This window comes from Lotus japonicus, chromosome 1 (assembly GCF_012489685.1).
Source record: "Lotus japonicus ecotype B-129 chromosome 1, LjGifu_v1.2".
NCBI classification, from domain to species: Eukaryota; Viridiplantae; Streptophyta; class Magnoliopsida; order Fabales; family Fabaceae; genus Lotus; species Lotus japonicus.
In genome coordinates this window covers 107,332,889-107,360,437 of record NC_080041.1, presented here as the reverse complement: position 1 = coordinate 107,360,437, position 27,549 = coordinate 107,332,889, and the positions used below count along the sequence as shown (strand labels likewise).

The 27,549-nt window shown below is 33.7% G+C and overlaps 3 protein-coding genes across 4 annotated transcripts; 1 reads left to right on the top strand and 2 right to left on the bottom strand.

The window, feature by feature from the left end:
* Positions 1-1,872: 1,872 nt before the first annotated feature.
* Positions 1,873-5,423, bottom strand: LOC130717893 (protein RDM1-like). Its single transcript, XM_057568294.1, has 2 exons — positions 5,219-5,423; positions 1,873-2,240 (listed from the first exon to the last, which is right to left on the bottom strand). Exons 1-2 carry the CDS (start codon positions 5,421-5,423, stop codon positions 1,873-1,875), a joined length of 573 nt encoding a protein of 190 aa, XP_057424277.1.
* Positions 5,424-7,299: 1,876 nt separating this feature from the next.
* Positions 7,300-9,400, bottom strand: LOC130717885 (protein RDM1-like). The gene is made up of 2 exons (XM_057568283.1): positions 9,196-9,400; positions 7,300-7,667 (listed from the first exon to the last, which is right to left on the bottom strand). The coding sequence occupies exons 1-2, from the start codon at positions 9,398-9,400 to the stop codon at positions 7,300-7,302; spliced, it is 573 nt and encodes a 190-aa protein (XP_057424266.1).
* A 7,965-nt stretch (positions 9,401-17,365) lies between these two features.
* Positions 17,366-21,317, top strand: LOC130728917 (glucan endo-1,3-beta-glucosidase). 2 transcript variants are annotated; one of them, XR_009015825.1, is made up of 4 exons: positions 17,366-17,960; positions 18,246-18,824; positions 19,705-19,890; positions 20,043-20,183. XR_009015825.1 is itself a non-coding variant. In XM_057580496.1 (4 exons), exons 1-4 carry the CDS (start codon positions 17,505-17,507, stop codon positions 21,060-21,062), a joined length of 1,344 nt encoding a protein of 447 aa, XP_057436479.1. In that variant the 5' UTR covers positions 17,366-17,504; the 3' UTR covers positions 21,063-21,317. The 2 variants fall into 2 exon arrangements, 1 of the variants encoding a protein (XP_057436479.1); XM_057580496.1 differs by lacking the exon at positions 19,705-19,890 and adding an exon at positions 21,040-21,317 and having other exon boundaries at positions 20,043-20,328.
* The last annotated feature ends 6,232 nt before the right edge of the window (positions 21,318-27,549 follow it).

Below are 27,549 nucleotides of genomic sequence, written 5' to 3'. Positions count from 1 at the left end.
ATTTTAATCAGAGTTTCGCCCTTAAAGTTAATATAGTTATCATTTGACTCGTGCACTCAAAATAGACTGTATGAAGTCTTTAAAAAATAGTGCCTAGAAAATAGAGATTGAAACAAGGACCGGATAAATGGAAGAAGAGAACGAATTCCCACAGTTTTCTTACAACACCTTTCTTATATTTCTTATCTAAAGCCAACGTAAATAATATATCACCATAAAAAGGCAAGGATCAATTTCTGCCAAATTGATTATTATTGAAATAATAATATAGATTGATATAAAAGAGGGACATGATGATAATTGTCTTTTTAGAAAGGAAAAAATATATTAGCAAAAAGCTTGAGAGCTACACTCGAGCAGAGATTACAAACAATCTCAGATGCAACAACGTAACAACAAAAACCGCTAGATGTTGCAATGCGACTAAAAGAATATATTAGCAAATGATGATAATTATTCAACAATTTACATTAGAGTTGATATGGATTGTAAAGTTATCTAAACTCTAACTCTTTTTTCTTTTGAAAAAATGTATTTTTTTATTAGAAAGTGCGGTAATGCAATGGGTTAAAACTTAAAAGTGTATTTAACTCCACACTTAGATTTTGGTTGGGAGATTAATCCTCACTCATTAAGTGTTTGTGGGCTATAGCTGTTGACTTTTTTCATAAAAGAGGGTTTTATATTTTCCTTATACTATCTTTTAATTTTCAAGAAAAAATCTTTTACGTACTTTAAAAAAAAAATGGGTGTGGAGTATTGTTGGAATGACTTCGGTACAATGTAATCAATCAATAGGTTTGTCCTCATATATTCTTGATGCCATGATTAATAAATCAAGTTCTGTATTGATTTTTGAAAATAAATATTATTTTTTTGTTACAAGAGGAAAATTAACAGTAAAATGAAACTAGCTAATAACATCTAAATACATAGATGCACAAACAAAAGAGGGAGGTCTCCTCCAAACTTGAACTGGTGACCCAAGTCTGCAAGCTTGAACTTGAACTTGAAATAAATATATTTGATAATATGGTGGATTTTTAATAGATAAAATAAAATTTGAAAAATGAAAATCTATTTTAAAAACAACCCAATTCTCAATTCATTAATTTACGATCGATAAATTAAAGCAAAGATTAATTTCAGACAAATTAAGCTAAAGAAATGTCAGGACCGAAGGTAAACGAAGTTCAACTTTTTTTTATAAGCTAATATGCATTCAAGACTAGCCCATATAGTGATAGAACTCAAGTACAAAGGAGAACCAGCCATACAAGAAGCAATAGCCATTAGGAGCCACTGCTATACCAAAACAGAAGTTTTCAAAGAATAAACGAGAAAGAAAAGGGGAAAGAAAGGCCCCAACTAGGATATAAGTCACTAAATTCCAACAAGAGTTATAAAGAAGTACGTTCTCTAATACAGGTTGTTTATATATTCGTTCAAAACTAATACAGGAAATGGGATCAAGATCCTATATGCTCATTTCAGCTGGCTATCAAATTTGAAGGTAAAAGATATCCTTCCAATTATATCTCATCAACCCTATAAACCCTGTAAAATATAGTATTAATTTTCATGAAGGTAGAGAGCAACATGTCATAAGAGAAAACAAGCACTTTGAAATCAAATATTAGGTGCAACATCCAAAATGTCATAACAAAATACCATATCACTAGATGGAAATTGAAGAGCACAAGTCACAAACAAATCAAGCACAAACAAACCTTAAAATCAACAACACATGGAAATAGTTTCTCAAAGCAAGTTTTTTCCATAAAGAAATAAAAATAAAACATCTCAGGTACTAGTGATTGGTTGAACTTGAATAACAAAGTTCCTTAGACAGCAACACTGCTTCATTGATCTTCAAGGAGGTGGAAGAACTTCAGCAACAGCTGCATGGTAATTTGGGTCCTCAAGCCAAAGCTTTGCAAGCTGAGTAGGAGAAGTTGTGAGCCTATGGATATTTTCAACACCCCATATAGTGGATTCTGCCTTGCTAAAGCCGAACATGGCAACCAATGCCTTCTTTTCATCTCCATTGCCAATCATGGCCTCGTCCCATTGCTTAATAAGCTTGTAAGTGAGATAATGTATTGGTTGACCATACAAGATCCTCAAGCTCTTTGCCAATTCTTCCCAGGTGAAAAATATACCATTTTCTATACGACCTGCAGGAATAGGCATTATCTTGATTTGTTTCTGGTATTTCTTTGCAAGCTCCTCTAAATTCTCTGCATTGCAGAATATCAATTGTTTTCATTAGAAGTGAGAGGAACATTAAGAAGATAAAATGTGAAACTATAAGTTTTAATTTAAAAATCATTAGACAGGATTGGCAATAATGCAATCAGTTTATTTAATGATACATTTTTGATGTCCCATATAACGAGATTGAAGTATCTAGCAATTTAATGTTGAAGATCCAATCTATAGAACCCAATTAACAGAGGAAACTTGGATGTTAGCAATGGAAATTCATCATGACACATCGGGTTGGCAACAGAGAATAATAATATATATTAGAAAGAGAAATGTTATATATTGGAGTCTATCTGACTGTATTTAAGAACAGGTGAAAATGATGTATGAGAAAATTAAGGATCTAGCTACATACCCAATGCCTTAATTAAGGTTTAAGGTTTTATGTGGAAATGTAGTATTTGATTCTCTAAGTGTATTGTACTTCCTTGTCTCAATGTCGCTTATCATAAGTGGATCATCTACATATGCGCGCCTAATATTAATTACCTTGCAAACTTCATGCTACATATATCTATTCCCAGGCGTGTTAAAGATACTGGCTGCATGCGATCACTGCACTACTTTTGGCACCGTTCACTGTTTTATACTCTCTACATTTTTTTGAAATTTTCTCTCCCTATACCTCTCTCGACACCAGATTTCTATAGGTTCAGAAAATCTAAAGCTAATCAGTGAGTTTTTATTTCTTCAATTTCCTCTTTGTTTGTTATATTTTTAAAGATATATATATATATATATATATATATATATATATATATATGTGTGTGTGTGTGGAGGATTAAGAAAAACATGCACAAGCAAGCTTTAAAGGGAAATAGGACTCCAAACAAAATCAAACTCATGTAAAAAAACAATTGTCCCCACAAAGCACCCATAGTGGAATAAAATCAATAATCCCAAGTAGAACAAATCAACAACAACAAAGACAATCATGGAAGAACACAATCGCAACCAAGCAAAACAGCCCACCACACCAAAGAACCACAAGCAAACGACCCAGAAAAGTTTAGTTGAAAACAAGTAGAAGAAATGGGGGCACTCGATCTATTAGATTGCTCTCACTCAATGAAAGCTTAAACGATCGTATCATTCTTAGTGTATCAATTGTCAATCAGGGCTAGATCTTTAATTTATTGATATCATTGTTGTTTGTGTAACTTAATCTAATAAAAAATCTACTTGGTATTGGGTTAGACATTGAGAAGTGCAAAAATACATGTTATTAAAAAATTAATTTGGGTTACTTGATCTAAAGCTGATGGACATAAGATGGTAGATGTGTCCCAGAAGGATCAATCACTGAAAAAAAAATCACTCCCAAAAAAAAATATTGCAGATAAAATAATTAATAATAATAGGCTTAATTCCACTTTTAGTCCCTGATCTATAACGATTGTGCAATTTTGGTCCCCTTATTTTTAAAGGAGCAATTTGCATCCCACATGTTTTTGCCGTTAGCACTTTTGGTCTAGCCGTCCAAATTTTAACAGAAGTGGTGACATGGGATTCATTAATTGACATGGCACCTAGAATGCAAATCCACGTAGATATATATTTTACAAATCATTTATATTTTTCAAATAATACATTAAAACCAGAACACCAACTCCATAGCCACAAGCTTAAACCCAGAAAAATGTGTTTCAGACGTCTTCTCAACTTTCTCACCTGGGATTTTCATCAAAGTTGAAGCTTTGGTTCTAACACCGGAAAAAAATTTAGAACGGTTCCAGTTCAATGATCAAACACAACATGCAAATCAAAATCCCAGAAAATGGAGACTAATATACAAACTTTGAACTAAAAAAAAACATAACAAACTAAAACTTGTTTCTCCAAGGTATTCATGTACGCTTCATACATTACATCCTTATCCTGCACAGATAGCTTTTGTTACCACAACCAGGTTTCTTCAAAAACACACCATAAAAATTGAACTTGGAGAAGGAAAATGCCAACACATACAAAGAGAAAGAGAGAGCCACCAAATTTCAAACTTTGGTTTCGTTGTTGTGCCTAGGGTTTCTGGAGAGAGACATGATTTGCTTCAGATCTGAGAAGCATTCGGAGAGAGAAACACGATTTGCTTCAGATCTGTGAAGAATTTGGAGAGAGAAGCGTTTGGAACGCCATGATTTGCTTCATATCGACATCGCCGCTGCATCCAACCTCCACTCCCGAGCCTTCACTCCGCCAACGATTCATAAAACTTTCAAACCCAGCCACCGCCGTCTCTAGCAAACCAAGATCCACCGCATGCAACCATAGCTCGCGGTTGAGGGGCTCTGGATTCAGGTCGAAAAGGAGTTGGGTTGTGATGGAGAAGGATGAAAATGGTGTGGAGAAGGTTGTTCTGAGTTTTGAGTTTGGAGAAAGAGGTTACATCAGATGGAGAAGGATGAAAAGAGATTTGGATTTTGAAAAGGTTGTGTGGTTCTAACTTCTTATGGTGAAAAGGTTGGAATTTTTTTTGGGCCATTGATGATGAAGAGGATGAAAAAATGATGAATTTTTCTAGAAATAAGATGAACAAAATTTGAAGATAATCTGGGATCGAGGGAGAGTAAAGTAGAAGATGATGACATGGTAATTTTTATATTTTTTTAAAATATAATGTTTAAGTGGCAATAATATATGACACATAAGCATACTCCAAGCATATTCCGTTATAATTTTGACGGAACATAGACGGCTGGACCAAAAGTGCTGACGGAAAAAACATGGGGATGCAAATTGCTCATTTAAAAGTAAGGGAATCAAAATCGCACAATCGTGATAGATCAGGGACGAAAAGTGGAATTAAGCCATAATAATACTAAACACTAATTCTATTTTTCAGAAATCAAAATCATTTGATGAGTAGAAAACTGTAAGAAAAAAAAAAGCGACTGAAAAGTAATTATCAAATGTATAGCAAATTATTGACTAATAGCTAGGGTTTTCTAACCTTGGTCTTCATCAGCTTTGGTATCTGAAAGTACTATTGTTTTCCCCTTTTCATTTCTCTTAGATCTGTCATCCCCACCTTCTCCACCTGATCTGTTTCTTGGTCCATTCACATCACCAGTCCTTCGAACCTCATAATTATCATCAGACTCAGTTTCAGAATCAGACAACAACGAATGAATTTCAGGAGCTTGGCGCTGTAACATTTTCAACTTGTTCAGTGTATTTCAAGTTTTGGTAGCTAGTGATCGAGTGTGTGTGTGTGTGGGGGGGGGGGCATTATATATACACCCTAGGGATTGATTACTATTGCCTTGTTTTGTTTTGCATCGTGATCGCGATTCGTGTACCAAAAAAAACTAATAAATATGATATGTGATGTAAAAAAAAACAGGGTGGATACAGGAATCATGATGGTTTTGTTTTGTCCATTTATGATTTTTCTTTTTTGAACTTGTCCATTTATGTTAAGTTATTACACTAGCATTTTAGTTCCACCCCCACATTTAGAGAGATGAGAAGAAAAAGAGAAGAAAAAAAAAGAGATATGATAAGTCATATAATATGAAGATAAGTGAAATGGTAAGTAAAACGGTAAAAGTATGATAAAAAGAAAAAGTGAGTGTAAATGTCTTAATTCTTATTTATCACACAATTAATTTCCTTGTTGAAATTTTTTAAATTCTAAACCATTGGAGCGTTTTCTTTTATATCATGGTTCATGTACCACACGAGAGAAAATTAATAAATATGATATGTGATAAAAAGAAAAAAAAAGGGTGAATACACGAATCATGACGGTTTTGTTTTGTCCATTTATGTTATGTTATTAAACTGACACCTTAGTTCCACGCCACATTTAGAGATAAGAATAAAAAGAGATATAATAAATGATGTGAAATGAAGATAAGAGAAAGAGTAAGTAATAATATGATCCCATAAAAGAAAAGGTGAATGTTAATGTATTAACTATTTATCACACAATTAATTCTTTGTTGGAAATTTTAAATATTAAGTCGTTGGATTGTTGAAGACATTTTTGCTAAGCTGAGGATAAAGGACTAAAGTTTAATGACTTGAAGGAAATATAATAATTACGAATTTATGGGAATAAAAAGGAAATGAAATTAATAAATATATGATTTAAATTCTTATATTAAAAATGACTGAAATATTATCACCCAACACGTATCATACTAATACATTAATTTTTTTTGTTACAATACATTTTTTTTGAAAGTACAATACTAATAGAAGTTGGTTTAAAAAAACAATACTAATAGTTACAAAGGAAGGCACACTACTAATGCATTAATTTAACATAACTGTTTAAGAATTAAAATCATTGAATTGTTCTATAATCATTTAAAAAATAATTTTTATTTATTTGTTAAGAAATTTATCATAGATAGTATTAATTTTATGAGTCAGACTCGATGAAGGTTATCCAGGTGTTGGGTGTTATGCAAGCTAGTCATTCAGGTGATATGCATACCAGTTCTTACCAGTATGATGAGGTTATTCAGCCGATTCTTCGGATGAGGGACGACCATGGGGCCATAGAGTTTCATCATATCTACAGAAAAGGGAAAAGAAAGGCCCAACTAGGATATAAGTCACTAAATTCCAACAGGAGTTATAAAGAAGTTCTCTAACTGCCTTAAAAAAAAGAAATGGGATCAAGATCCTATATGCTCATTTCAGCTGGCTATCAAATTTGAAGGTAAAAGATATCCTTCCAATTATATCTCATCAACCCTATAAACCCTGTAAAATATAGTATTAATTTTCATGAAGGTAGAGAGCAACATGTCATAAGAGAAAACAAGCACTTTGAAATCAAATATTAGGTGCAACATCCAAAATGTCATAACAAAATACCATATCACTAGATGGAAATTGAAGAGCACAAGTCACAAACAAATCAAGCACAAACAAACCTTAAAATCAACAACACATGGAAATAGTTTCTCAAAGCAAGTTTTTTCCATAAAGAAATAAAAATAAAACATCTCAGGTACTAGTGATTGGTTGAACTTGAATAACAAAGTTCCTTAGACAGCAACACTGCTTCATTGATCTTCAAGGAGGTGGAAGAACTTCAGCAACAGCTGCATGGTAATTTGGGTCCTCAAGCCAAAGCTTTGCAAGCTGAGTAGGAGAAGTTGTGAGCCTATGGATATTTTCAACACCCCATATAGTGGATTCTGCCTTGCTAAAGCCGAACATGGCAACCAATGCCTTCTTTTCATCTCCATTGCCAATCATGGCCTCGTCCCATTGCTTAATAAGCTTGTAAGTGAGATAATGTATTGGTTGACCATACAAGATCCTCAAGCTCTTTGCCAATTCTTCCCAGGTGAAAAATATACCATTTTCTATACGACCTGCAGGAATAGGCATTATCTTGATTTGTTTCTGGTATTTCTTTGCAAGCTCCTCTAAATTCTCTGCATTGCAGAATATCAATTGTTTTCATTAGAAGTGAGAGGAACATTAAGAAGATAAAATGTGAAACTATAAGTTTTAATTTAAAAATCATTAGACAGGATTGGCAATAATGCAATCAGTTTGTTTAATGATACATTTTTGATGTCTCATATAACGAGATTGAAGTATCTAGCAATTTAATGTTGAAGACCCAATCTATAGAATCCAATTAACAGAGGAAACTTGGATGTTAGCAATGGAAAGTCATCATTATGACACATCGGGTTGGCAACAGAGAATAATAATAGAAATGTTATATATATTGGAGTCTAACTGTATTTAAGAACAGGTGAAAATGATGTATGAGAAAATTAAAGATCTAGCTACATACCCAATGCCTTAAGGTTTAAGGTTTTATGTGGAAATGTAGTATTTGGTTCTCTAAGTGTATTGTACTTCCTTGTCTCAATGTCGCTTATCATATATTTGTTCATTGGGCTACTCATAAGTGGATTATCTACATACGCGCGCCTAATATTACCTTGCAAACTTCATGCTACATATATCTATTCCTAGGCGTGTTAAAGATACTGGCTGCATGCGATCACTGCACTACTTTTGGCACCGTTCACTGTTTTATACTCTCTACATTTTTTTGAAATTTTCTCTCCCTACCTCTCTCGATCGATACCAGATTTCTATAGGTTCAGAAAATCTAAAGCTAATCAGTGAGTTTTTATTTCTTCAATTTCCTCTTTGTTTGTTATATTTTTAAAGAAAAATGTATATATATATATATATATATATATATATGTGTGTGTGTGTGTGTGGAGGATTAAGAAAAACATACACAAGCAAGCTTTAAAGGGAAATAGGACTCCAAACAAAATCAAACTCATGCAAAAAAACAACTGTCCCCACAAAGCACCGATAGTGGAATAAAATCAATAATCCCAAGAACAAATCAACAACGTAACAACAAAGACAATCCTGGAAGAACACAATCGCAACCAAGCAAAACAGCCCACCACACCAAAGAACCACAAGCAAACGACCCAGAAAAGTTTAGTTGAAAACAAGTAGAAGAAATGGGGGCACTCGATCTATTAGATTGCTCTCACTCAATGAAAGCTCAAACGATCGTATTATTCTTAGTGTATCAATTGTCAATCAGGGCTAGATCTTTAATTTATTGATATCATTGTTGTTTGTGTAACTTAATCTAATAAAAAATCTACTTGGTATTGGGTTAGACATTGAGAAGTGCAAAAATACATGTTATTAAAAAATTAATTTGGGTTACTTGATCTAAAGCTGATTACATAAGATGGTAGATGTGTCCCAGAAAGGATCAATCACTGAAAAAAAAATCACTCCCAAAAAAAATATTGCAGATAAAATAGTATTAATAATAATACTGAACACTAATTCTATTTTTCAGAAATCAAAATCATTTGATGAGTAGAAAACTGTAAGAAAAAAATGGCGACTGAAAAGTAATTATCAAATGTATAGCAAATTATTGACTAATAGCTAGGGTTTACTAACCTTGGTCTTCATCAGCTTTGGTATCTGAAAGTACTTTTGTTTTCCCCTTTGTATTTCTCTTAGATCTGTCATCCCCACCTTCTCCACCTGATCTGTTTCTTGGTCCATTCACATCACCAGTCCTTCGAACCTCATAATTATCATCAGACTCAGTTTCAGAATCAGACAGCAACGAATGAATTTCAGGAGCATGGCGTCGTAACATTTTCAACTTGTTCAATGTATTTCAAGTTCTGGTAGCTAATGATCGAGTGTGGGGGGGGGGGGGCATTATATATACACCCTAGGGATTGATTACTAGTGTCTTGTTTTGTTTTGCATCGTGATTGCGATTCGTGTACCAAGAAAAACTAATAAATATGATATGTGATGTAAAAAAAAAAACAGGGTGGATACACGAATCATGATGGTTTTGTTTTGTCCATTTATGATTTTTCGTTTTTGAACTCGTCCATTTATGTTAAGTTATTACACTAGCACTTTAGTTCCACCCCCACATTTAGAGAGATAAGAATAAAAGGAGAAAAAATAAAAGAGATATGATAAGTGATATAATATAAAGATAAGAGAAATGGTAAGTAAAACGGTAAAAGTATGATAAAAATAAAAAGTGAGTGGAAATGTCTTAATTATTATTTATCACACAATTAATTTCCTTGTTGAAAATTTTTAAATACTAAACCGTTGAAGCGTTTTCTTTTATATCATGGTTCATGTACCACACGAGAGAAAATTAATAAATATGATATGTGATAAAAAGAAAAAAAGGGGGTGGATACAAGAATCAGGACGGTTTTGTTTTGTCCATTTATGTTATGTTATTAAACTGACACCTTAGTTCCACGCCACATTTAGAGATAAGAATAAAAAGAGATATGATAAATGATGTGATATGAAGATAAGAGAAAGAGTAAGTAATAATATGATAATAAAAGAAAAAGTGAATGCTAATGGGGGGGGCATTATATATACACCCTAGGGATTGATTATTAATGTCTTGTTTTGTTTTGCATCGTGATTGCGATTCGTGTACCAAGAAAAACTAATAAATATGATATGTGATGTAAAAAAAACAGGGTGGATACACGAATCATGATGGTTTTGTTTTGTCCATTTATGATTTTTCGTTTTTGAACTTGTCCATTTATGTTAAGTTATTACACTAGCACTTTAGTTGCACCCCCACATTTAGAGAGATAAGAATAAAAGGAGAAAAAATAAAAGAGATATGATAAGTGATATAATATAAAGATAAGAGAAATGGTAAGTAAAACGGTAAAAGTATGATAAAAAGAAAAAGTGAGTGGAAATGTCTTAATTATTATTTATCACACAATTAATTTCCTTGTTGAAAATTTTTAAATACTAAACCGTTGAAGCGTTTTCTTTTATATCATGGTTCATGTACCACACGAGAGAAAATTAATAAATATGATATGTGATAAAAAGAAAAAAAGGGGGTGGATACAAGAATCAGGACGGTTTTGTTTTGTCCATTTATGTTATGTTATTAAACTGACACCTTAGTTCCACGCCACATTTAGAGATAAGAATAAAAAGAGATATGATAAATGATGTGATATGAAGATAAGAGAAAGAGTAAGTAATAATATGATAATAAAAGAAAAAGTGAATGCTAATGGGGGGGCATTATATATACACCCTAGGGATTGATTATTAATGTCATGTTTTGTTTTGCATCGTGATTGCGATTCGTGTACCAAGAAAAACTAATAAATATGATATGTGATGTAAAAAAAAAACAGGGTAGATACACGAATCATGATGGTTTTGTTTTGTCCATTTATGATTTTTCGTTTTTGAACTTGTCCATTTATGTTAAGTTATTACACTAGCACTTTAGTTCCACCCCCACATTTAGAGAGATAAGAATAAAAGGAGAAAAAATAAAAGAGATATGATAAGTGATATAATATAAAGATAAGAGAAATGGTAAGTAAAACGGTAAAAGTATGATAAAAAGAAAAAGTGAGTGGAAATGTCTTAATTATTATTTATCACACAATTAATTTCCTTGTTGAAAATTTTTAAATACTAAACCGTTGAAGCGTTTTCTTTTATATCATGGTTCATGTACCACACGAGAGAAAATTAATAAATATGATATGTGATAAAAAGAAAAAAAGGGGGTGGATACAAGAATCAGGACGGTTTTGTTTTGTCCATTTATGTTATGTTATTAAACTGACACCTTAGTTCCACGCCACATTTAGAGATAAGAATAAAAAGAGATATGATAAATGATGTGATATGAAGATAAGAGAAAGAGTAAGTAATAATATGATAATAAAAGAAAAAGTGAATGCTAATGGGGGGGCATTATATATACACCCTAGGGATTGATTATTAATGTCTTGTTTTGTTTTGCATCGTGATTGCGATTCGTGTACCAAGAAAAACTAATAAATATGATATGTGATGTAAAAAAAACAGGGTGGATACACGAATCATGATGGTTTTGTTTTGTCCATTTATGATTTTTCGTTTTTGAACTTGTCCATTTATGTTAAGTTATTACACTAGCACTTTAGTTCCACCCCCACATTTAGAGAGATAAGAATAAAAGGAGAAAAAATAAAAGAGATATGATAAGTGATATAATATAAAGATAAGAGAAATGGTAAGTAAAACGGTAAAAGTATGATAAAAAAAAAAAGTGAGTGGAAATGTCTTAATTATTATTTATCACACAATTAATTTCCTTGTTGAAAAATTTTAAATACTAAACCGTTGAAGCGTTTTCTTTTATATCATGGTTCATGTACCACACGAGAGAAAATTAATAAATATGATATGTGATAAAAAGAAAAAAAGGGGGTGGATACAAGAATCAGGACGGTTTTGTTTTGTCCATTTATGTTATGTTATTAAACTGACACCTTAGTTCCACGCCACATTTAGAGATAAGAATAAAAAGAGATATGATAAATGATGTGATATGAAGATAAGAGAAAGAGTAAGTAATAATATGATAATAAAAGAAAAAGTGAATGCTAATGGGGGGGCATTATATATACACCCTAGGGATTGATTATTAATGTCTTGTTTTGTTTTGCATCGTGATTGCGATTCGTGTACCAAGAAAAACTAATAAATATGATATGTGATGTAAAAAAAAACAGGGTGGATACACGAATCATGATGGTTTTGTTTTGTCCATTTATGATTTTTCGTTTTTGAACTTGTCCATTTATGTTAAGTTATTACACTAGCACTTTAGTTCCACCCCCACATTTAGAGAGATAAGAATAAAAGGAGAAAAAATAAAAGAGATAGATAAGTGATATAATATAAAGATAAGAGAAATGGTAAGTAAAACGGTAAAAGTATGATAAAAAGAAAAAGTGAGTGAAAATGTCTTAATTATTATTTATCACACAATTAATTTCCTTGTTGAAAATTTTTAAATACTAAACCGTTGAAGCGTTTTCTTTTATATCATGGTTTATGTACCACACGAGAGAAAATTAATAAATATGATATGTGATAAAAAAAAGGTGGATACAAGAATCAGGACGGTTTTGTTTTGTCCAATTATGTTATGTTATTAAACTGACACCTTAGTTCCACGCCACATTTAGAGATAAGAATAAAAAGAGATATGATAAATGATGTGATATGAACATAAGAGAAAGAGTAAGTAATAATATGATAATAAAAGAAAAAGTGAATGTTAATGTATTAACTATTTATCACACAATTAATTCTTTGTTGGAAATTTTTAATATTAAGTCGTTGGATTGTTGAAGCCATTTTTGCTAAGCTGAGGATAAAGGGCTAAAGTTTAATGACTTGAAGGAAATATAATAATTACGAATTAGTGGGAATAAAAAGGAAATGAAATTAATTAATATATGATTTAAATTCTTATATTAAAAATGACTGAAATATTATCACCCAACACGTATCATACTAAATTACTAATACATTAATTTTTTTGTTACAATACAATACATTTTTTTTTGAAAGTACAATACTATAATAGAAATTGGTTTAAAAAAACAATACTAATAGTTACAAAGGAAGGCACAATACTAATGCATTAATTTAACATAAATGTTTAAGAATCAAAATCATTGAATTGTTCTATGATCATTTAAAAAATAATTTTTATTTATTTGTTAAGAATTTTATCATAGATAGTATTAATTTTTTTTAAAGCAATGGAGATGGTAATGGGCTTGGAGCTGCACCAAGTGATTATGAGTCAGACTCGATGAAGGTTATTCAGGTGTTGGGTGTTATGCAAGCTAGTCATTCAGGTGATATGCATCCCCGTTCTCACCAGTATGATGAGGTTATTCAGCCGATTTTTCGGATGAGGGACGACCATGGGGTCATAGAGTTTCGTCATATCTACAGAAAGGGAAAAGGGAATGCTAAGGCCGATTATCTGGCTCATGTTGCACTTGAGTGGCCACTTGGTACACACTACGTACCTGGATCAACCAATTGGAGAGTGTCGCGGTCTTTTGCTGAATGATTCGTCTTAGGCTTCTTCTTCTAGTCCTAAGTCTTTGTAGTTTCTTTGTTTTGTTCGGGGCCTAGCCCCGGCCCTCTTTCTAACAAAAAAAAATATTTTTTTTTCTATGTTCGTGCTTTGTATGATAATAAAAATAAATTATGAAAATAATAAAAGAATTAATGTGAATGTAATAGTACTATTTTTTCCATAAAAATAATTTAATCAAATGTATATAATTATTGTTCACCTATAATTGGAGTTGCTTAATGAACCACTCAATTCTTAGGACTCGTTTAATATATTGTATAGTATAATATATAATAATATTAGGTCTTGTTAGTTAAGATTTGATAGAAAAGTAATATTATCCCGCATTTGTTCATACACGGTATAATTTAGGCTTAAATATGTTTGAGGTCCTTGAAATTGTAAGAAGAGTTAATTTTGCTCCCCTACAAACATTTTTTGAAATGTCATCTTGTAATTTTTTTAATCAAATTAAATTGAATACAAAGTGTGTTTTACCATGATGTTGCACTAATTTTGCACAATCATCGTTTCCACTTGGAATCTTTTATTTCCAACTCAAATAATAATTCATTAGTATTATTTTTTATGCCAACCCAAGTAACTCTAGTTGATATTCTAAGATTTACGTTCTATTTTTTAATGATTCTTGTGTCTAAATTGTGTTTCAAAAAAGTTCTATAATTAGTTTGGTCTTCCTTTGAAGTCGTTCAATTCCAAGCTATGTAGTGTGAGTGTTGTTGTATAAGAGTTACATGAATTATTTTATATTAAATTTTAATAATGACATGCATATGATTCTTCTTTAATCGGACGTAAACGATCATTTCTTTAATAGTGGTGATTTCCTCAGCGGTTATGGCAGAGGCGTTGGCCTTTAGATGTGCCACAAGTTTGGCTATTCAGCTTGGTTTCCGGATGGTTTGTTTTGAGACAGATTATCTCTAATTGTTTCAGTAATAGAAGAAACCGTCGGATGAAAGTTCTTACCTATATATCTACTATTGTTACAGATTGTCTCAAATCGTTCTTTTAATTTTATGAACTTTACATTTGTTAAGCGTTCTGACAATATGGTTACTGACTTTTTGGTTAGGAGTGTCTCCTCGTTCGTCAATTTAGTGTGGATTGAAAAAGTTCCTCTTAAGCCTTTTTTTCTTGTAATGATGATATTTTAACCTCTGTTCCAACTACAATTTAATAATATGCTGGCAGTTTAAAAAACCCACAATTTCATAAATAGAGATAAAAAAACTAGTAACTCCTTTGAAGTTAGGGGCTAATTAAACGAGAACAAAGCCCAAAGGTGCATGGGGTATGTATGAGTGTGACCCAACTGAATTAACCTCGTGGTTTGTCCAAAATAAAAAAAAACTAACCTCGTGGAAACAGCGAAGGTCGACGCAAACAAACACAATGGCACGTGAAAACGCGTATGTACGGTTTCTCAGACAGGTGAAAAAACGAGACACGGTAGTAGTAACAGTAAGAACCGTCATTGCTGGCAACCTTTTCTCTTTATGTGTGTTTTTCTTGTGTGTGTGTGTCGAAGATGCGTTTGGTTGACGCTTTCATTGAAAATTGTAAAGTGGTTTTTGACCATACCCCACTTGAGATTGAGACGACACCTTGGAATTCCAGTTATTTTGTCTGTTGAACTTTGAATCTGATTCGATTCCTGAAGTATCCCACCCACCTCAATTTCAATTCAATCCATGGCGTGCTCATTTCTCGTGGGCTTGGTTTTTGTTCCTTTCTCGTGATTCATTCAACCCAATTTCCGCATCCGTTTAAGCCAGCCTATGATTCCGCTACGCGACATGATATTGCATGCAAGCTGTGCTTTCCTTTTTTTACAAAGTTCCGTTAAGTTAAAATTATAAGTTTATAACACCAATCACTCTACGCGCTATCTCCAATTCCGGAATCTAGATGGATCCAAAACGTAGTAATAATTGAAAGCTTATGACGTTGGAAAAGTAAACAAAAAAAACTTTCTATTTTTTAATTGGCTGATAAATCTGTTCCTTTTTTAGCTTACCCTTAAACAGTCAATTCTAATATTTACCATAAAAAAAATAATACTCTAGTAGTTACTTTTTATTTTTGTTTGTTACATGGAGGGCTTAGCCCGAAAGAAAAAGGACTACATTAAGATAGAGCGCGGGAAAGTGACTCACAACCTATCAAACATTAAATAGTTTAAGCAACCCGGAGGTGGTGACTCGTGGTAGTGAATGTCCACTTCAAACGCATGAGAAGCATTAGTCATAAAATCTGCTACTTGATTCGCCTCCCGGTGAACATGAGAACAATGTACCTCCCAATCCCTTGCCAAAGAGGCACGAATCTAGTTTACCAAGGAAGCGTAAGGATGAAATACAGTACACCCTGGCCTCGTTCACCAGAGACACTGCAACCTGGGAATCACTCTCCACCTCTCAATCCTCTGTCCCAAGCCATAGAAACCATGGTAAAAATGCCCCATAGTTCAGCCCATAGCACATTCGAGGAGCCAATATTTCGACTGAAGCCAAACACCTAGTTGCCCTGAGAGTCACGACAAACTCCTCCACAACCGGCCAGGCCATCGGAACCACGAACAGAGCCGTCTGTATTGCACTTCATCCAAAGCTCCGGCGGTGGCTTCCAGCCCACTTGGATCTCCATATTTATAGTAGTTACTTTTATATTAAGAAAAAAAAAAGAGAAAATACCGTGTTGGAAATAGTAATCTTAAAAGTATAATGTTTTTCTAATATATCCACTCCCTTTTTATCTTTTCATATAGAAATATGTTTCATGTACATATAGATATTTTTGACAACGTATTTTCAACACACTATTTAACAGATTTTTTAACCACCACAAACATTAATGGAGGTTTAAAAACATTGCAAAATGCCGTGTTGGAAATATATCTCAAAATTTTGTAAGTCACCATAAGACTCTTTAACATATTTAGGTTATATGTATTTGACAAAATAATGTTTTTTTTCTTCTACATAGTTTTATTTTTATTTTTAACCATATTGAAGTAATTATTCTATTCGATTGTGCTTCCATGAGTGCATCTTCTAAGAATTGACTTTCAACATTAATCACTTTTAACCATTTTGACCGACACCTACTAAATTTCTTTTACATACCTTAAAAATACTTGATTTTTCAAATCTTAAAAATGTGTCTCAAATTGTGTTGTTGGTGTAATCAATTCTTAAAATTTTAAGATTATATTTGAATGTGTTTCAAAAAAGATTATATTTTAACAATTCTAAATATTACTTTGCTATCAGAATTTTATAAATAATAATTTCTCCCTTTAAGATCTTAAGAAAAAAATTCTAATTTAAAAAATGAAAATTAATTAAAGTATAATATTTAATTAACCTGACAAAAACAATTTTTTTTTGCCAAAACAGTGTGTAACTTGTAAGAAAAAGAAAAGAAGGGATAATTTTCCAACAATAAGCCCATATATTTTTGGCTACCCACTCCAAATATAGACACCTTCACTAGAAAATAGGGATATAGATAGAGACATTTTTCATTTTTAATTAAAAGAGATAGAAACATTATGCACACATATAGAAGAGATAATTGAAGTGGCACCACACTATTAATTTATGTGGCTTATTTTGACCAAAGTCCTAAAAAAAGATCCACCTCAATCTCAAACCCCAATCAATCTCTGTTTCTGAAACCTCTGTTTCTTCCACCTATAAATAAACGATAAGACCGTTGTATGTGACTTTCTAACATCACAACAACAACATCAACAACAAAACCCGTTACAATGGCCACCACCACCTCAACCTTCCTCCTCCTCTTGCTCCTCCACATCGCCGCCGCCACCACCACCGTCCACGCCATAGGAGTCAACTACGGCACCCTCGGCGACAACCTCCCTCCACCTGCCGCCGTGGCCAACTTCCTCAAGACAAGGACCACCATCGACCGCGTCAAGATCTTCGATGTCAACCCGCAGATCCTCCAGGCTTTCGCCGGCACCGGCATCAGTGTTACTGTCACGGCGCCCAACGGTGACATTGCTGCGCTCAGAAACATTGATTCTGCTCGCCAATGGGTCGTCACCCACATCAAGCCGTTTCATCCTCAGACGAGAATCAACTATATCCTTGTTGGTAGCGAGGTTCTTCATTGGGGTGATACCAACATGATCCGTGGCCTTGTTCCTGCCATGAGAACGCTATACTCTGCTCTTCAAGCAGAGGGTATCAGAGACATTAAGGTAATAAACAAAACCCACCTCTGTTTTCAGCTGAATTTCAACCATGAAAATTGCATATTTGAACATGGTTTTCCTTTTTAGACACGATTTGAGCAAAAAAAGAAACAGGGTGTGTGTGTTTTTTTCTTCTCGTTGGGTCATGAATTTGAGCTACGGTTCAAGTATTACCAGAAATTCAGCTCAGATAATAGAAATCTATCTCTCTGTTTTTTCATCAATTTTCTTTTGGATTTTCATTGTTGAAATCTGATTTATTTGTTTTTCTTTGTGGGCGATTCAATTCAGGTTACCACTGCTCATTCTCTGGCAATAATGCGTTCATCTTTGCCACCAAGTGCGGGTAGGTTCAGACCTGGGTTCGCAAAGCACGTGTTGGGTCCTATGCTGAAGTTTCTGAAGGAAACCAGAACACCCTTCATGGTGAACCCTTACCCTTACTTCGGGTACAACCCCAAAAACGTGAACTTCGCACTTTTCCGGCCGAACCGGGGTTTGTTCGACCGGTACACCAAGTTGAGGTACTCAAACCAGTTTGATGCTCTTATGGACGCGGTTTACTCGGCCATGAAGGCTCTAGGGTATGGTGACGTGGACATTGCCATCGGTGAGACCGGGTGGCCCTCCGTGTGCGACGGCTGGGATGCCTGCAGTGTGGGGAATGCTCAGGCCTACAATGGCCAGCTCGTGAGGCACTTGGCGGAAGGGAAGGGGACCCCATTGATGCCGAACCGGCGGTTCGAGGCGTATATCTTTGCTTTGTTCAATGAGAACCAGAAACCCGGTCCGATCGCGGAGCGCAATTGGGGTCTGTTCCGACCGGATTTCACTCCGGTCTATGAATCTGGAGTCTTGCGTAGTGGCCAGGTTTTGTTTCTTTAATTACCTCCTTCACACCGTTTAGTTATTTTTTAGTTTTCTAAATTACATGATGTGCATTGTGCTGTCTTCAAATTGGTTACAAACATGGTACTTATAGACTTTGATACAAATGCAGTATGTTCTTCATTTGACAAATTAATCTTAATATGACTTGTAATAAATAGATTGATTAAAGATCGGTCGGTTTATATATTTCATCTCAATCAGACGATGGATAATTTTTAAAATTCAAGCCCTGGATCTTGATTAAATGGTTTAGTTTTCCTTGATTGAGTGAATTTAGGAATTTCCTGGCTTTAGGCAACTCAAATTCCACTTGATTACAATTTTTAGAAACTAATTTGATAAGTGCAGAAACTAATTTGATTAGGATTATGTAAGTTAGGGAGAAGTTTGAATATCATTGTTGATTTTTAGATCCCTAATAGTATTAACAACTTGCATACATATCAGATTTCAGTTTATCTCTATTCCTGTCAACATCATAGCATATATCATTTCTCTCTTTTTCCCCTCTTTTTTCACTCATATTCTTTGGGTCTCAATATTCTGTTTGGGTGTCTATTTTTCTTTATTTGATCGTTTTGTCTATGTACTTTAATTTAATTTCCTTGGTTCTCTTGCTTTCCACTGCTTTATAAACAATCTGTTTGTCACTTTTCTCACATGGCCTCACCGAATATATGTATATAATACTAACAAACGGTCACAAGGTATCAAATCTCAATGCACTTTTTTCCTTCTTTTTTCAGAAATGTTGTTTAATTCATTGTTTAGTATGATAAGGTTTTATATTTGATGATTAGTTTACAAGCTTTAACTATTTGTCCATGTGCTAGAAATTAAAATTTGCCTTATTTTAAAGATGATGTTCGAAATCGAAGTACCAAAACCAAACAATGGGTGGTTGAGGTGGGAGTGGTGTATGAGCCAACAATTGTTGATGTTGTTACTCCCTCACCTATTCCTGTGGGGATTTTCCTTCTAAAGATCAAATAAGGGGTGCGGTGTGCACAAGTTACGCTTTACCGTGACAACCTATTTCTAGCATGTTCGTATCAATTTCTCTTTTTTTCAGAGTCAATTATGTGTAGCTTCTGCTATTGATTCTGGCTTTAGAATAAATTTTCGAAGGATTTCCAAACATGCATGAAGTAGTTTTACAGTAAAGTTATTAACAAGCTTTTGAAATGAATGATGCAGAGACCAGCACCAGTAGGAGGAGGAGTTCCAAAACCTGCAGCAGGGGGACAAAAATGGTGTGTGCCCAAGGCAGATGCTAGCAATCAAGCTTTGCAAGCAAACATCAACTATGTTTGCAGCCAAAATGTTGATTGCAAGCCAATTCAACCAGGAGGAACTTGCTTTGCCCCCAATGATGTTAGGGCTCTTGCCACATATGCCATGAATGCTTACTACCAGGCCAATGGAAGACATGATTACAACTGTGATTTCTCTCACACTGCTGTCATTACCTCCACCAATCCAAGTGAGTCTCTATACCAATCTAGAAAGAAAAATAAGAATTTATAGCATTTTAGCTGTGGCTGGGAGCCTCGTAATCACTTTTAAGGAGTGTAGTTTGGTGCAAAGCGTAGCTTCTGAGTTCTGAAGTTTAGGCTGCCACGAATCCAAACACTCTAAAGTGTAGCTTCTGAGGTTACCGTGCTTTTTGGATTATCCGCCCACTACCAATCCAGACACAGATCTGACTTCCCCGCAGTCGCATTGTCTATATTCACTGTAGTCACGCCTTTGTAGGCATCTGATCAAGACCGGATAATTCAAGTTTGAAATATGATTTCAGATATATAATCAGGCTCTTTAAATCTAAGCCAAGCCATTTGATCTTAGATGGAGCCATGATGACTGCAAATCTGCAATGACCGCAATAAATATAGGAGAATTCTACAACAGGAAATCTAAATTCATCCAAATGCCCACTATCAATTCATACATGGATTCGGTTTCCCTTGAGTTGCCTTCTCATTGTAGTTACAGCTTAGTCGCCATCCAACCAAGATTAGACAATTCAATTTTAAAATCCTACCAGACTAGACTCTTTTAGTACAAGTCATTATGGAGTTATGATGGCAGTGAATTTAGGAAAATCTTACCACAGAAAGCCACTAGATTTAATGAAACTTTTTACATCATATGGCTTGCAATGTAATTTCTTTTTTTGTTTGTTATTTTGCAGGCCATGGTAATTGTAGAATCTGAGCTTGTTTCTTGAAGGTCCATAACCAGATCAGAGGCAAGAGAGGAAGATAGAGAAAAGCTCATTGCCATCTTATCTTTATTAGAAGGAGGGAAATGGTGTCAATGTGGCTGTGTTAATTAGTGACTTTGTGACTATGCATTCATGTACTCAATTATTTAGTTTGTTGTATATCATGATCTTGAAAACAACCTTAAAATTGGCATGGCATTTCATGCTTGATTAAATATATGATCCGGCGAGGGTTATTTGACAAATAGGGACATCATATTAACATTAACATGATAAGAATATCAACCTCAAGGGTCTACTTGACCATGACCATATTAACATTAAAAGAATATCAGCCTCAAGGGTCTACTTGACCATGACAGGGACAATCATAGGTTTGAACCCCATTTATTTCATTTGGGGTGAAGGTTTTTTTTTTGGAATGCCAAATATATAAAAAAAATGTAAGTCTTTCTGTAAATGCTCTTTAGGACCGACAGTTTTCCTTGCTTTGCATCCTAAACTAATCCTCTCGAGCCTCAGAGATCTCATTAAGTGAGTATATATCTTCAAACAAATCATTCTTCATATACATTGCCTAAAATCAAACCATTGATTAAATTTTTAAGGAGTCTAGCTCGAGTCTCAAAGAGTTATAACTTTTTACAACATTGGTGAAATGTTTCCTCTTAACCTAAAATTGTCCAAGGAAAGAGTTTCATTAATGAAAAGGCCAAAGGCCCAGATACATTAATGAGAAGGCCTCAAGGCCAGATACAAGCTAGACTTAACGCAAAGCTCCTAGTCTTGGTACATACATTATGGCAACATACTAGATGCCATAGTAGTTATTGTTGCTAATGTGAAGTCTAAAAACATACACATTTAACGAGATTTTTAAACTCCGCTAATAAATTATGTAAATTTTGTTACAGCCTAATACTCCGGCTATACGTGTTTTATGTTTTTTTACACGTTTCATTTAACGTCAAAATTGCTGCTAAACGCGTAGATCACTTAGCGTCACCTACCTATTGCTTTTGGGGTTCAACAATCATCATTAATTTCTATTCTAATAGCATTACAAACATGTTTAACAATTGCAGCATGATTTGATACTTAATTAAAAACCACACGTAAAGGAGAACTGCATATACATACGAATTCTACATTTGAATCAATTTGTAGAATGATTCCTAAAAATGCCTTAAGTATGTTTCACCTCTAATAGGTGATTCTGAAGGTCAAAATGTACATGTAGCTAGCATACACTTAATCTTTTACTTTTCTGTATCTAATTTTGCTTTTTTATAGCCAAGAAACTGCAGAGATGTTTAAGCATATACCCGTTGCAAACCGCTGAAATTTCCTTTACCAAATTTTCCAAGTTATGTTGGTACTATTGACATAATATTCCTCGCATCTAATAGCAAACACAAAACATCTTTAACATTTTTGTCTGTTTGGTAAGCACTTTTACTGATTCTGTCGTTTCCTTAACAACACAAAAGCTTGATAAAGAAGTCTGTTTATTTTGAATCTACTCCAAAATTTAGAAGAGAGGTCGTGATCAGCAGTCACCATATAAGAAGAATAAAATCAATTAACCCTTCACTATGAAGTCAGACATTTTTAAAAGCATTAGGTCATCCATCTTTTCAACAAAATAAATTGATTACAACAAACAATTTGTCTTCGGTTGATTTTACTTCATCACCTAATATATATATATGCACCCTCTAAAAACTACAATGAACTACAAGTGCTTTTAATACACACGGCCATTTCATGTTTGCACTACATTTTCAGAAAAGATAAAATACTTATTTAAATAGTTTTCCGACGAAGAAAAAAAATACTTATATACATTTACTCATATTTATATATATACATATATACTGTCAAATAACCACTTATCCCAAAAGCTTAAGCTGTTGGGTAAGGGTCACTTTAATGGTTTTATATTATATTCTAACACGCCCCCTCACGCAAGAGCCCTTTGGGCTTAAAGCGTGGATAAATGCACAGGTTCGCCTACCATGTGCTTAATTAAATCCCACTTTTAATTAGAAAGTGAGGGGAGCAAGGATCGAACTCTAGACCTCTCGGCCATAGAGGCTCTGATACCATGTCAAATAACCACTTATCCCAAAAGCTTAAGCTACCATATTAGAAATTGGGAGGCCTATACTCAACCACAAAAGCTAGCTCAAGAGTTGAGGTTTGCACAACCCTTATAAACACTTGATTGACCTTATCTCTAGCCAATGTGGGACTTCTAACACACCCCCTCACGTCCAGGATTGAACAGACTGGAACGTGGGAACAACAACGGGTGGCCCAAATATGGGTGGTCTCCACAACAAATGGATCTAGGATAGGCTCTGATACCATATCAAATAACCACTTTATCCCAAAAGCTTAAGTTGTTGGGTAAGGGTCACTTTAATGGTTTTATATTATATTCTAACATATACTTCAGATTTACAAGAGATAAATAGTTTTCCGACGAAGAAAAAAAAATTACAAGAGATAAATAGTATGTGTATTTTAAAAGAAAATAACCTTGATTTACCACTTTGAAATAAAATTACAAATAAAGATTCTTATGTTCCTCTCTTTTCTCCTATGTTTTTTCTCGTTTTTTTAGTTGCTTTGTATTGAATACTTTATGTGACTTTGTATTGGGTGACACCCGTTGTGTCTTTTAATTAATTAATTGTTTACCCCAAAAAAAAAAAATTTGTATATCATAGTATTATATGTATATACTTTTACTTCTTTTATTTCAAAACCAATTACATATTTTTCAAAGGAACATCAACACCGCACAAGAGCTTGTAAAAGCCAACACTTACATCAAGCAAATAAGGAAAGATAAACCTCGTACACAAAAACAATATAATATGTAACATGTTTGCTCACAAATTTACAACCAACATATTTTTCCTCTTGTAACAAAAAAAATTCACAACTGACATGACATGAAGAAAACAAAACATCTGTCTCGAAACAAATTTGACATCACCACTCCGGTGATGACTAAAATTAAGTAATTTTTCAAATATTAGGGTTATATATTTTCAAACTTTACTTTGAAGAGAGATGATGTTCAAATTTCTCCTACTATATAGGGGCCAAATTATTAATTAACCCAAATTTATATGATCTACATTTATGTGTAGGAATCTTAAAAAAAAAAAAAGAGTAAACTTAATAAAATGGATTTAAAAAACTTGATGTAAGTTTCTCCCTAATTTTAATACCTAACTATAAGCTATATCATTTTAAATAAGATTATAAGATCTTAAGAAGTCTAACACAACAACATCAGCTCAGCTGTTCTCACACTATCTATTAATATATATATATATATATATATATATATATATATATATATATATATATATATATATATATATATATATATATAGTCGAGTTTAATGAATATGTAATGTCGTGTAAACAATTTACAATTGCAAACATATCACAATATGCTACATATGAGAAATAATAACTTTTATTTTAAATTTTAATTAAAATATATCTGTATTTTCTTATGTGGTAAAATTCAATTGGATGATTATATAAACAAAGCTTACACTGACGTGTACACACCTTTAATCCTATATAACCATGTAACTTATTTATAAATAATTTTGTTTTAATGTATTTTAGTTCATTAGCCAATATGTAAGTTTTTTGGTCTATTTGCACATAAGTTTGTTGAACTGCTTAGTTTTCATATTACAGAACATGCCTTTTAATATGTTAATAGACTAGGCTTTAAAAAACGTAGGCCTAGAAGAAAAGAAAAAACACATAACAGGTAACAGACCAAACACAAACTTTTTTAAATTTTTTAGCGTGTCAGGTTTATTTATGCGAAGTTGAGCTCAATCCACATATTTATGCCCCTACTAAGAACTACGATGCATATATAAATATTTGGGATCAGTCTCTGTTTTGCAGGTGTCGTGTAGTTTGATAAAATTTGTTCTTATCACTATTTTTTCAACTTCAAATGGGGATCTCTCTTTATTGTGCAGACGTAGGGGTTTTGGTCTTACATGTTTAAGAGGTTTTTGTTGTAGTGACTGAGTTTTTTCTAGCTTTTATTGACTTGGTTATTGTACTCACGTTGAGAGGTGTTATTTTTCAACTTTTAATTTATATTGATATATATCTTTCGTTTTTGAGAAAAAAAAATTGGATCGTGACGTCCTACACTATCCTTAAGTGGTCACATGACCATTACCTGATTGCTAAATTGTTTTAATTTTAAGTTTAAATCTAACTCATAATTTATTTATATGTTTTTAAATTAATTATTGTGTTATAGTACTTTCTTGATATAATGTTGATATCCACGCCCTGAGCAATTAAAATATTTCTAGTTGTTAATCCTATGCAAGATCTTTGAACAAATTAATGGATGCTATTGTGGTTGCTGGAAGCAACTCAACCTCCATTCTCTCCCTATGAGGACCATCATTATGTGGTCCCAACCTCAATTAGTGAATTCATTTGCAGGGTAATTATGATTGATGAGCACAATCCCATGGCTGCACATGCTATTTCTTCTAAATTAACCTAGTTAATGCATTTCTAAGATGGCTTAGATGTGTTGGTACTTGAGGTATTGACAGCACACCAGGTTCCCCTTTTGCAACACATTGTCCCCATATACAATTGCATTCATTCATACATTGGCGAATTGACAGAAATTATCTTTCTTTTGGTTATTTATTTCCCCACTAAAGAAGTACACCCAAGAATTCCATTATGTGTTTCCACTCATTTATATAACTCCACGTAATGTTAATTCATAAAAAAGAATTCAAAGTTTATCAAAGTATAAAAATCCGAGTACAATTAATTGAGGATTTTGTCCCTTGGCAGTACATACTACATATGTATAAAAAATGGCTTAATTGCACTTTTGGTCCCCCAACTTTGACCTTTCTGCGAAAATCATCTCCGAACTTCAAAATTAGCAAAAAACGACCCTGAAGTTTACACACGATTGCACTTTTGGTTTTCCGTCCAACTTCCGTCCAAAACCTAACAGATTGTTTGAAAAATAAATAAAAAAATTCAAAATCCCAGGTATTGATTGGTTCTTCATCTTTTTCAAACTTCTTCATCATTAAATCTTATAAAACCCAAAATCTTCATCTTCTTGAAACAAAACCCAGATTTTTTTTTTAAATCTTCAAAGTCATTTTCTTTATCATTTTGGAATCAAAACAAAACCACACAAATAAAACAAAATGCCCGGAAGAAAAGCACAAATAAAGCCAAAAACTGATTTGGTTTTTCTTTTCGAAACGTATAAAAATAATAGGAGCATTGCAACCTGCAACGAGATTCGCTCAATCAAGATTTTTCTTGTCACAGAGATTCGCTCAACCAAAAGGTGAATTCACATGAGAAGAAAGAAAGCACAGAGCTTTTTTCACACAAACCCAAGCTCTTTTTTTTTCACACAGACCCCAACCTTTTCATACACAAACACATGAGTTCCAGAAGCTTCTGGATCGGTGGCGCGAAGGCTCTGATCTAGTGCGTTTTGCACGATAATCATCCCTAACCCATCAAAATCAGTTCCTCTGCAGCTGTATCAAAGGAAAGGGGAACCCATAAGCAAAAATCGGAAGAGGAAGATGAAAAGGCAAAACCTTTGTCTTAGTTGTAAGACCTGGATTTTCAGAACATGCTAATTTCCGACTCACGCGTAGAATCAGTGTAAGCGTGACAGGAGTTTGATATTTGAGAAAGATTAATGAAGAAGAAAGTTCAGGAATTGCTTGAGGAATGTTGCGTAGTCATTTTAGGAATTAGAGCGAGTCGTCTGCACACCCGCCTTATGGCAAGCGTGTCCAGAATAGGCTAATTTCGCTTTAGAGCGACGTTTTAAGTGAGATTTCGAATCCTTGGAAAATTTAAAGATTTTCTTTATTTTTCCTTCGACCAGCGTTTCATTTCGGAACTCTGGACTGTACGCACGATAGGTTTCACTTTTCGGATGTCCGCCGACGCTAATTTCTTTGCTTCGAAACCCTATTTTCGAGCAATGGATGAAGACTTTTTCTATTCGGGACTTCTAACGAAGATTCCGTCCATGTTGCCAGACTTGTTTCGACGTTTCCAATCTTTCTTCAGTTGGAAGTTTTGTCGTTTGAGCATCACAGCAAAAAGTAGTTTTTCGGGGCAGATTAACCGACACCGCTTTTGAGTTTTTCGATATCGTTTTTCCCAAATCCTAGATATTTGTTTTGAGTTCTGGAATTCTGACGCCAGAATCTCTCTTAGAATTTCTCGGTGATCGTGCTGCAAAAATCGGAATCGCGAAATTTTCATTTTCCCGCGATTTCACCCGCCTATAAATAGCTCGAAAAAGCAAAATCTCTTCATTCTCACCCATTCAAGGCCGCGAGCAAGGAGAGAGGAGGAGAGGAGAAATTTTCGCGAAAACTTGACCAATCTTCGTGCAGT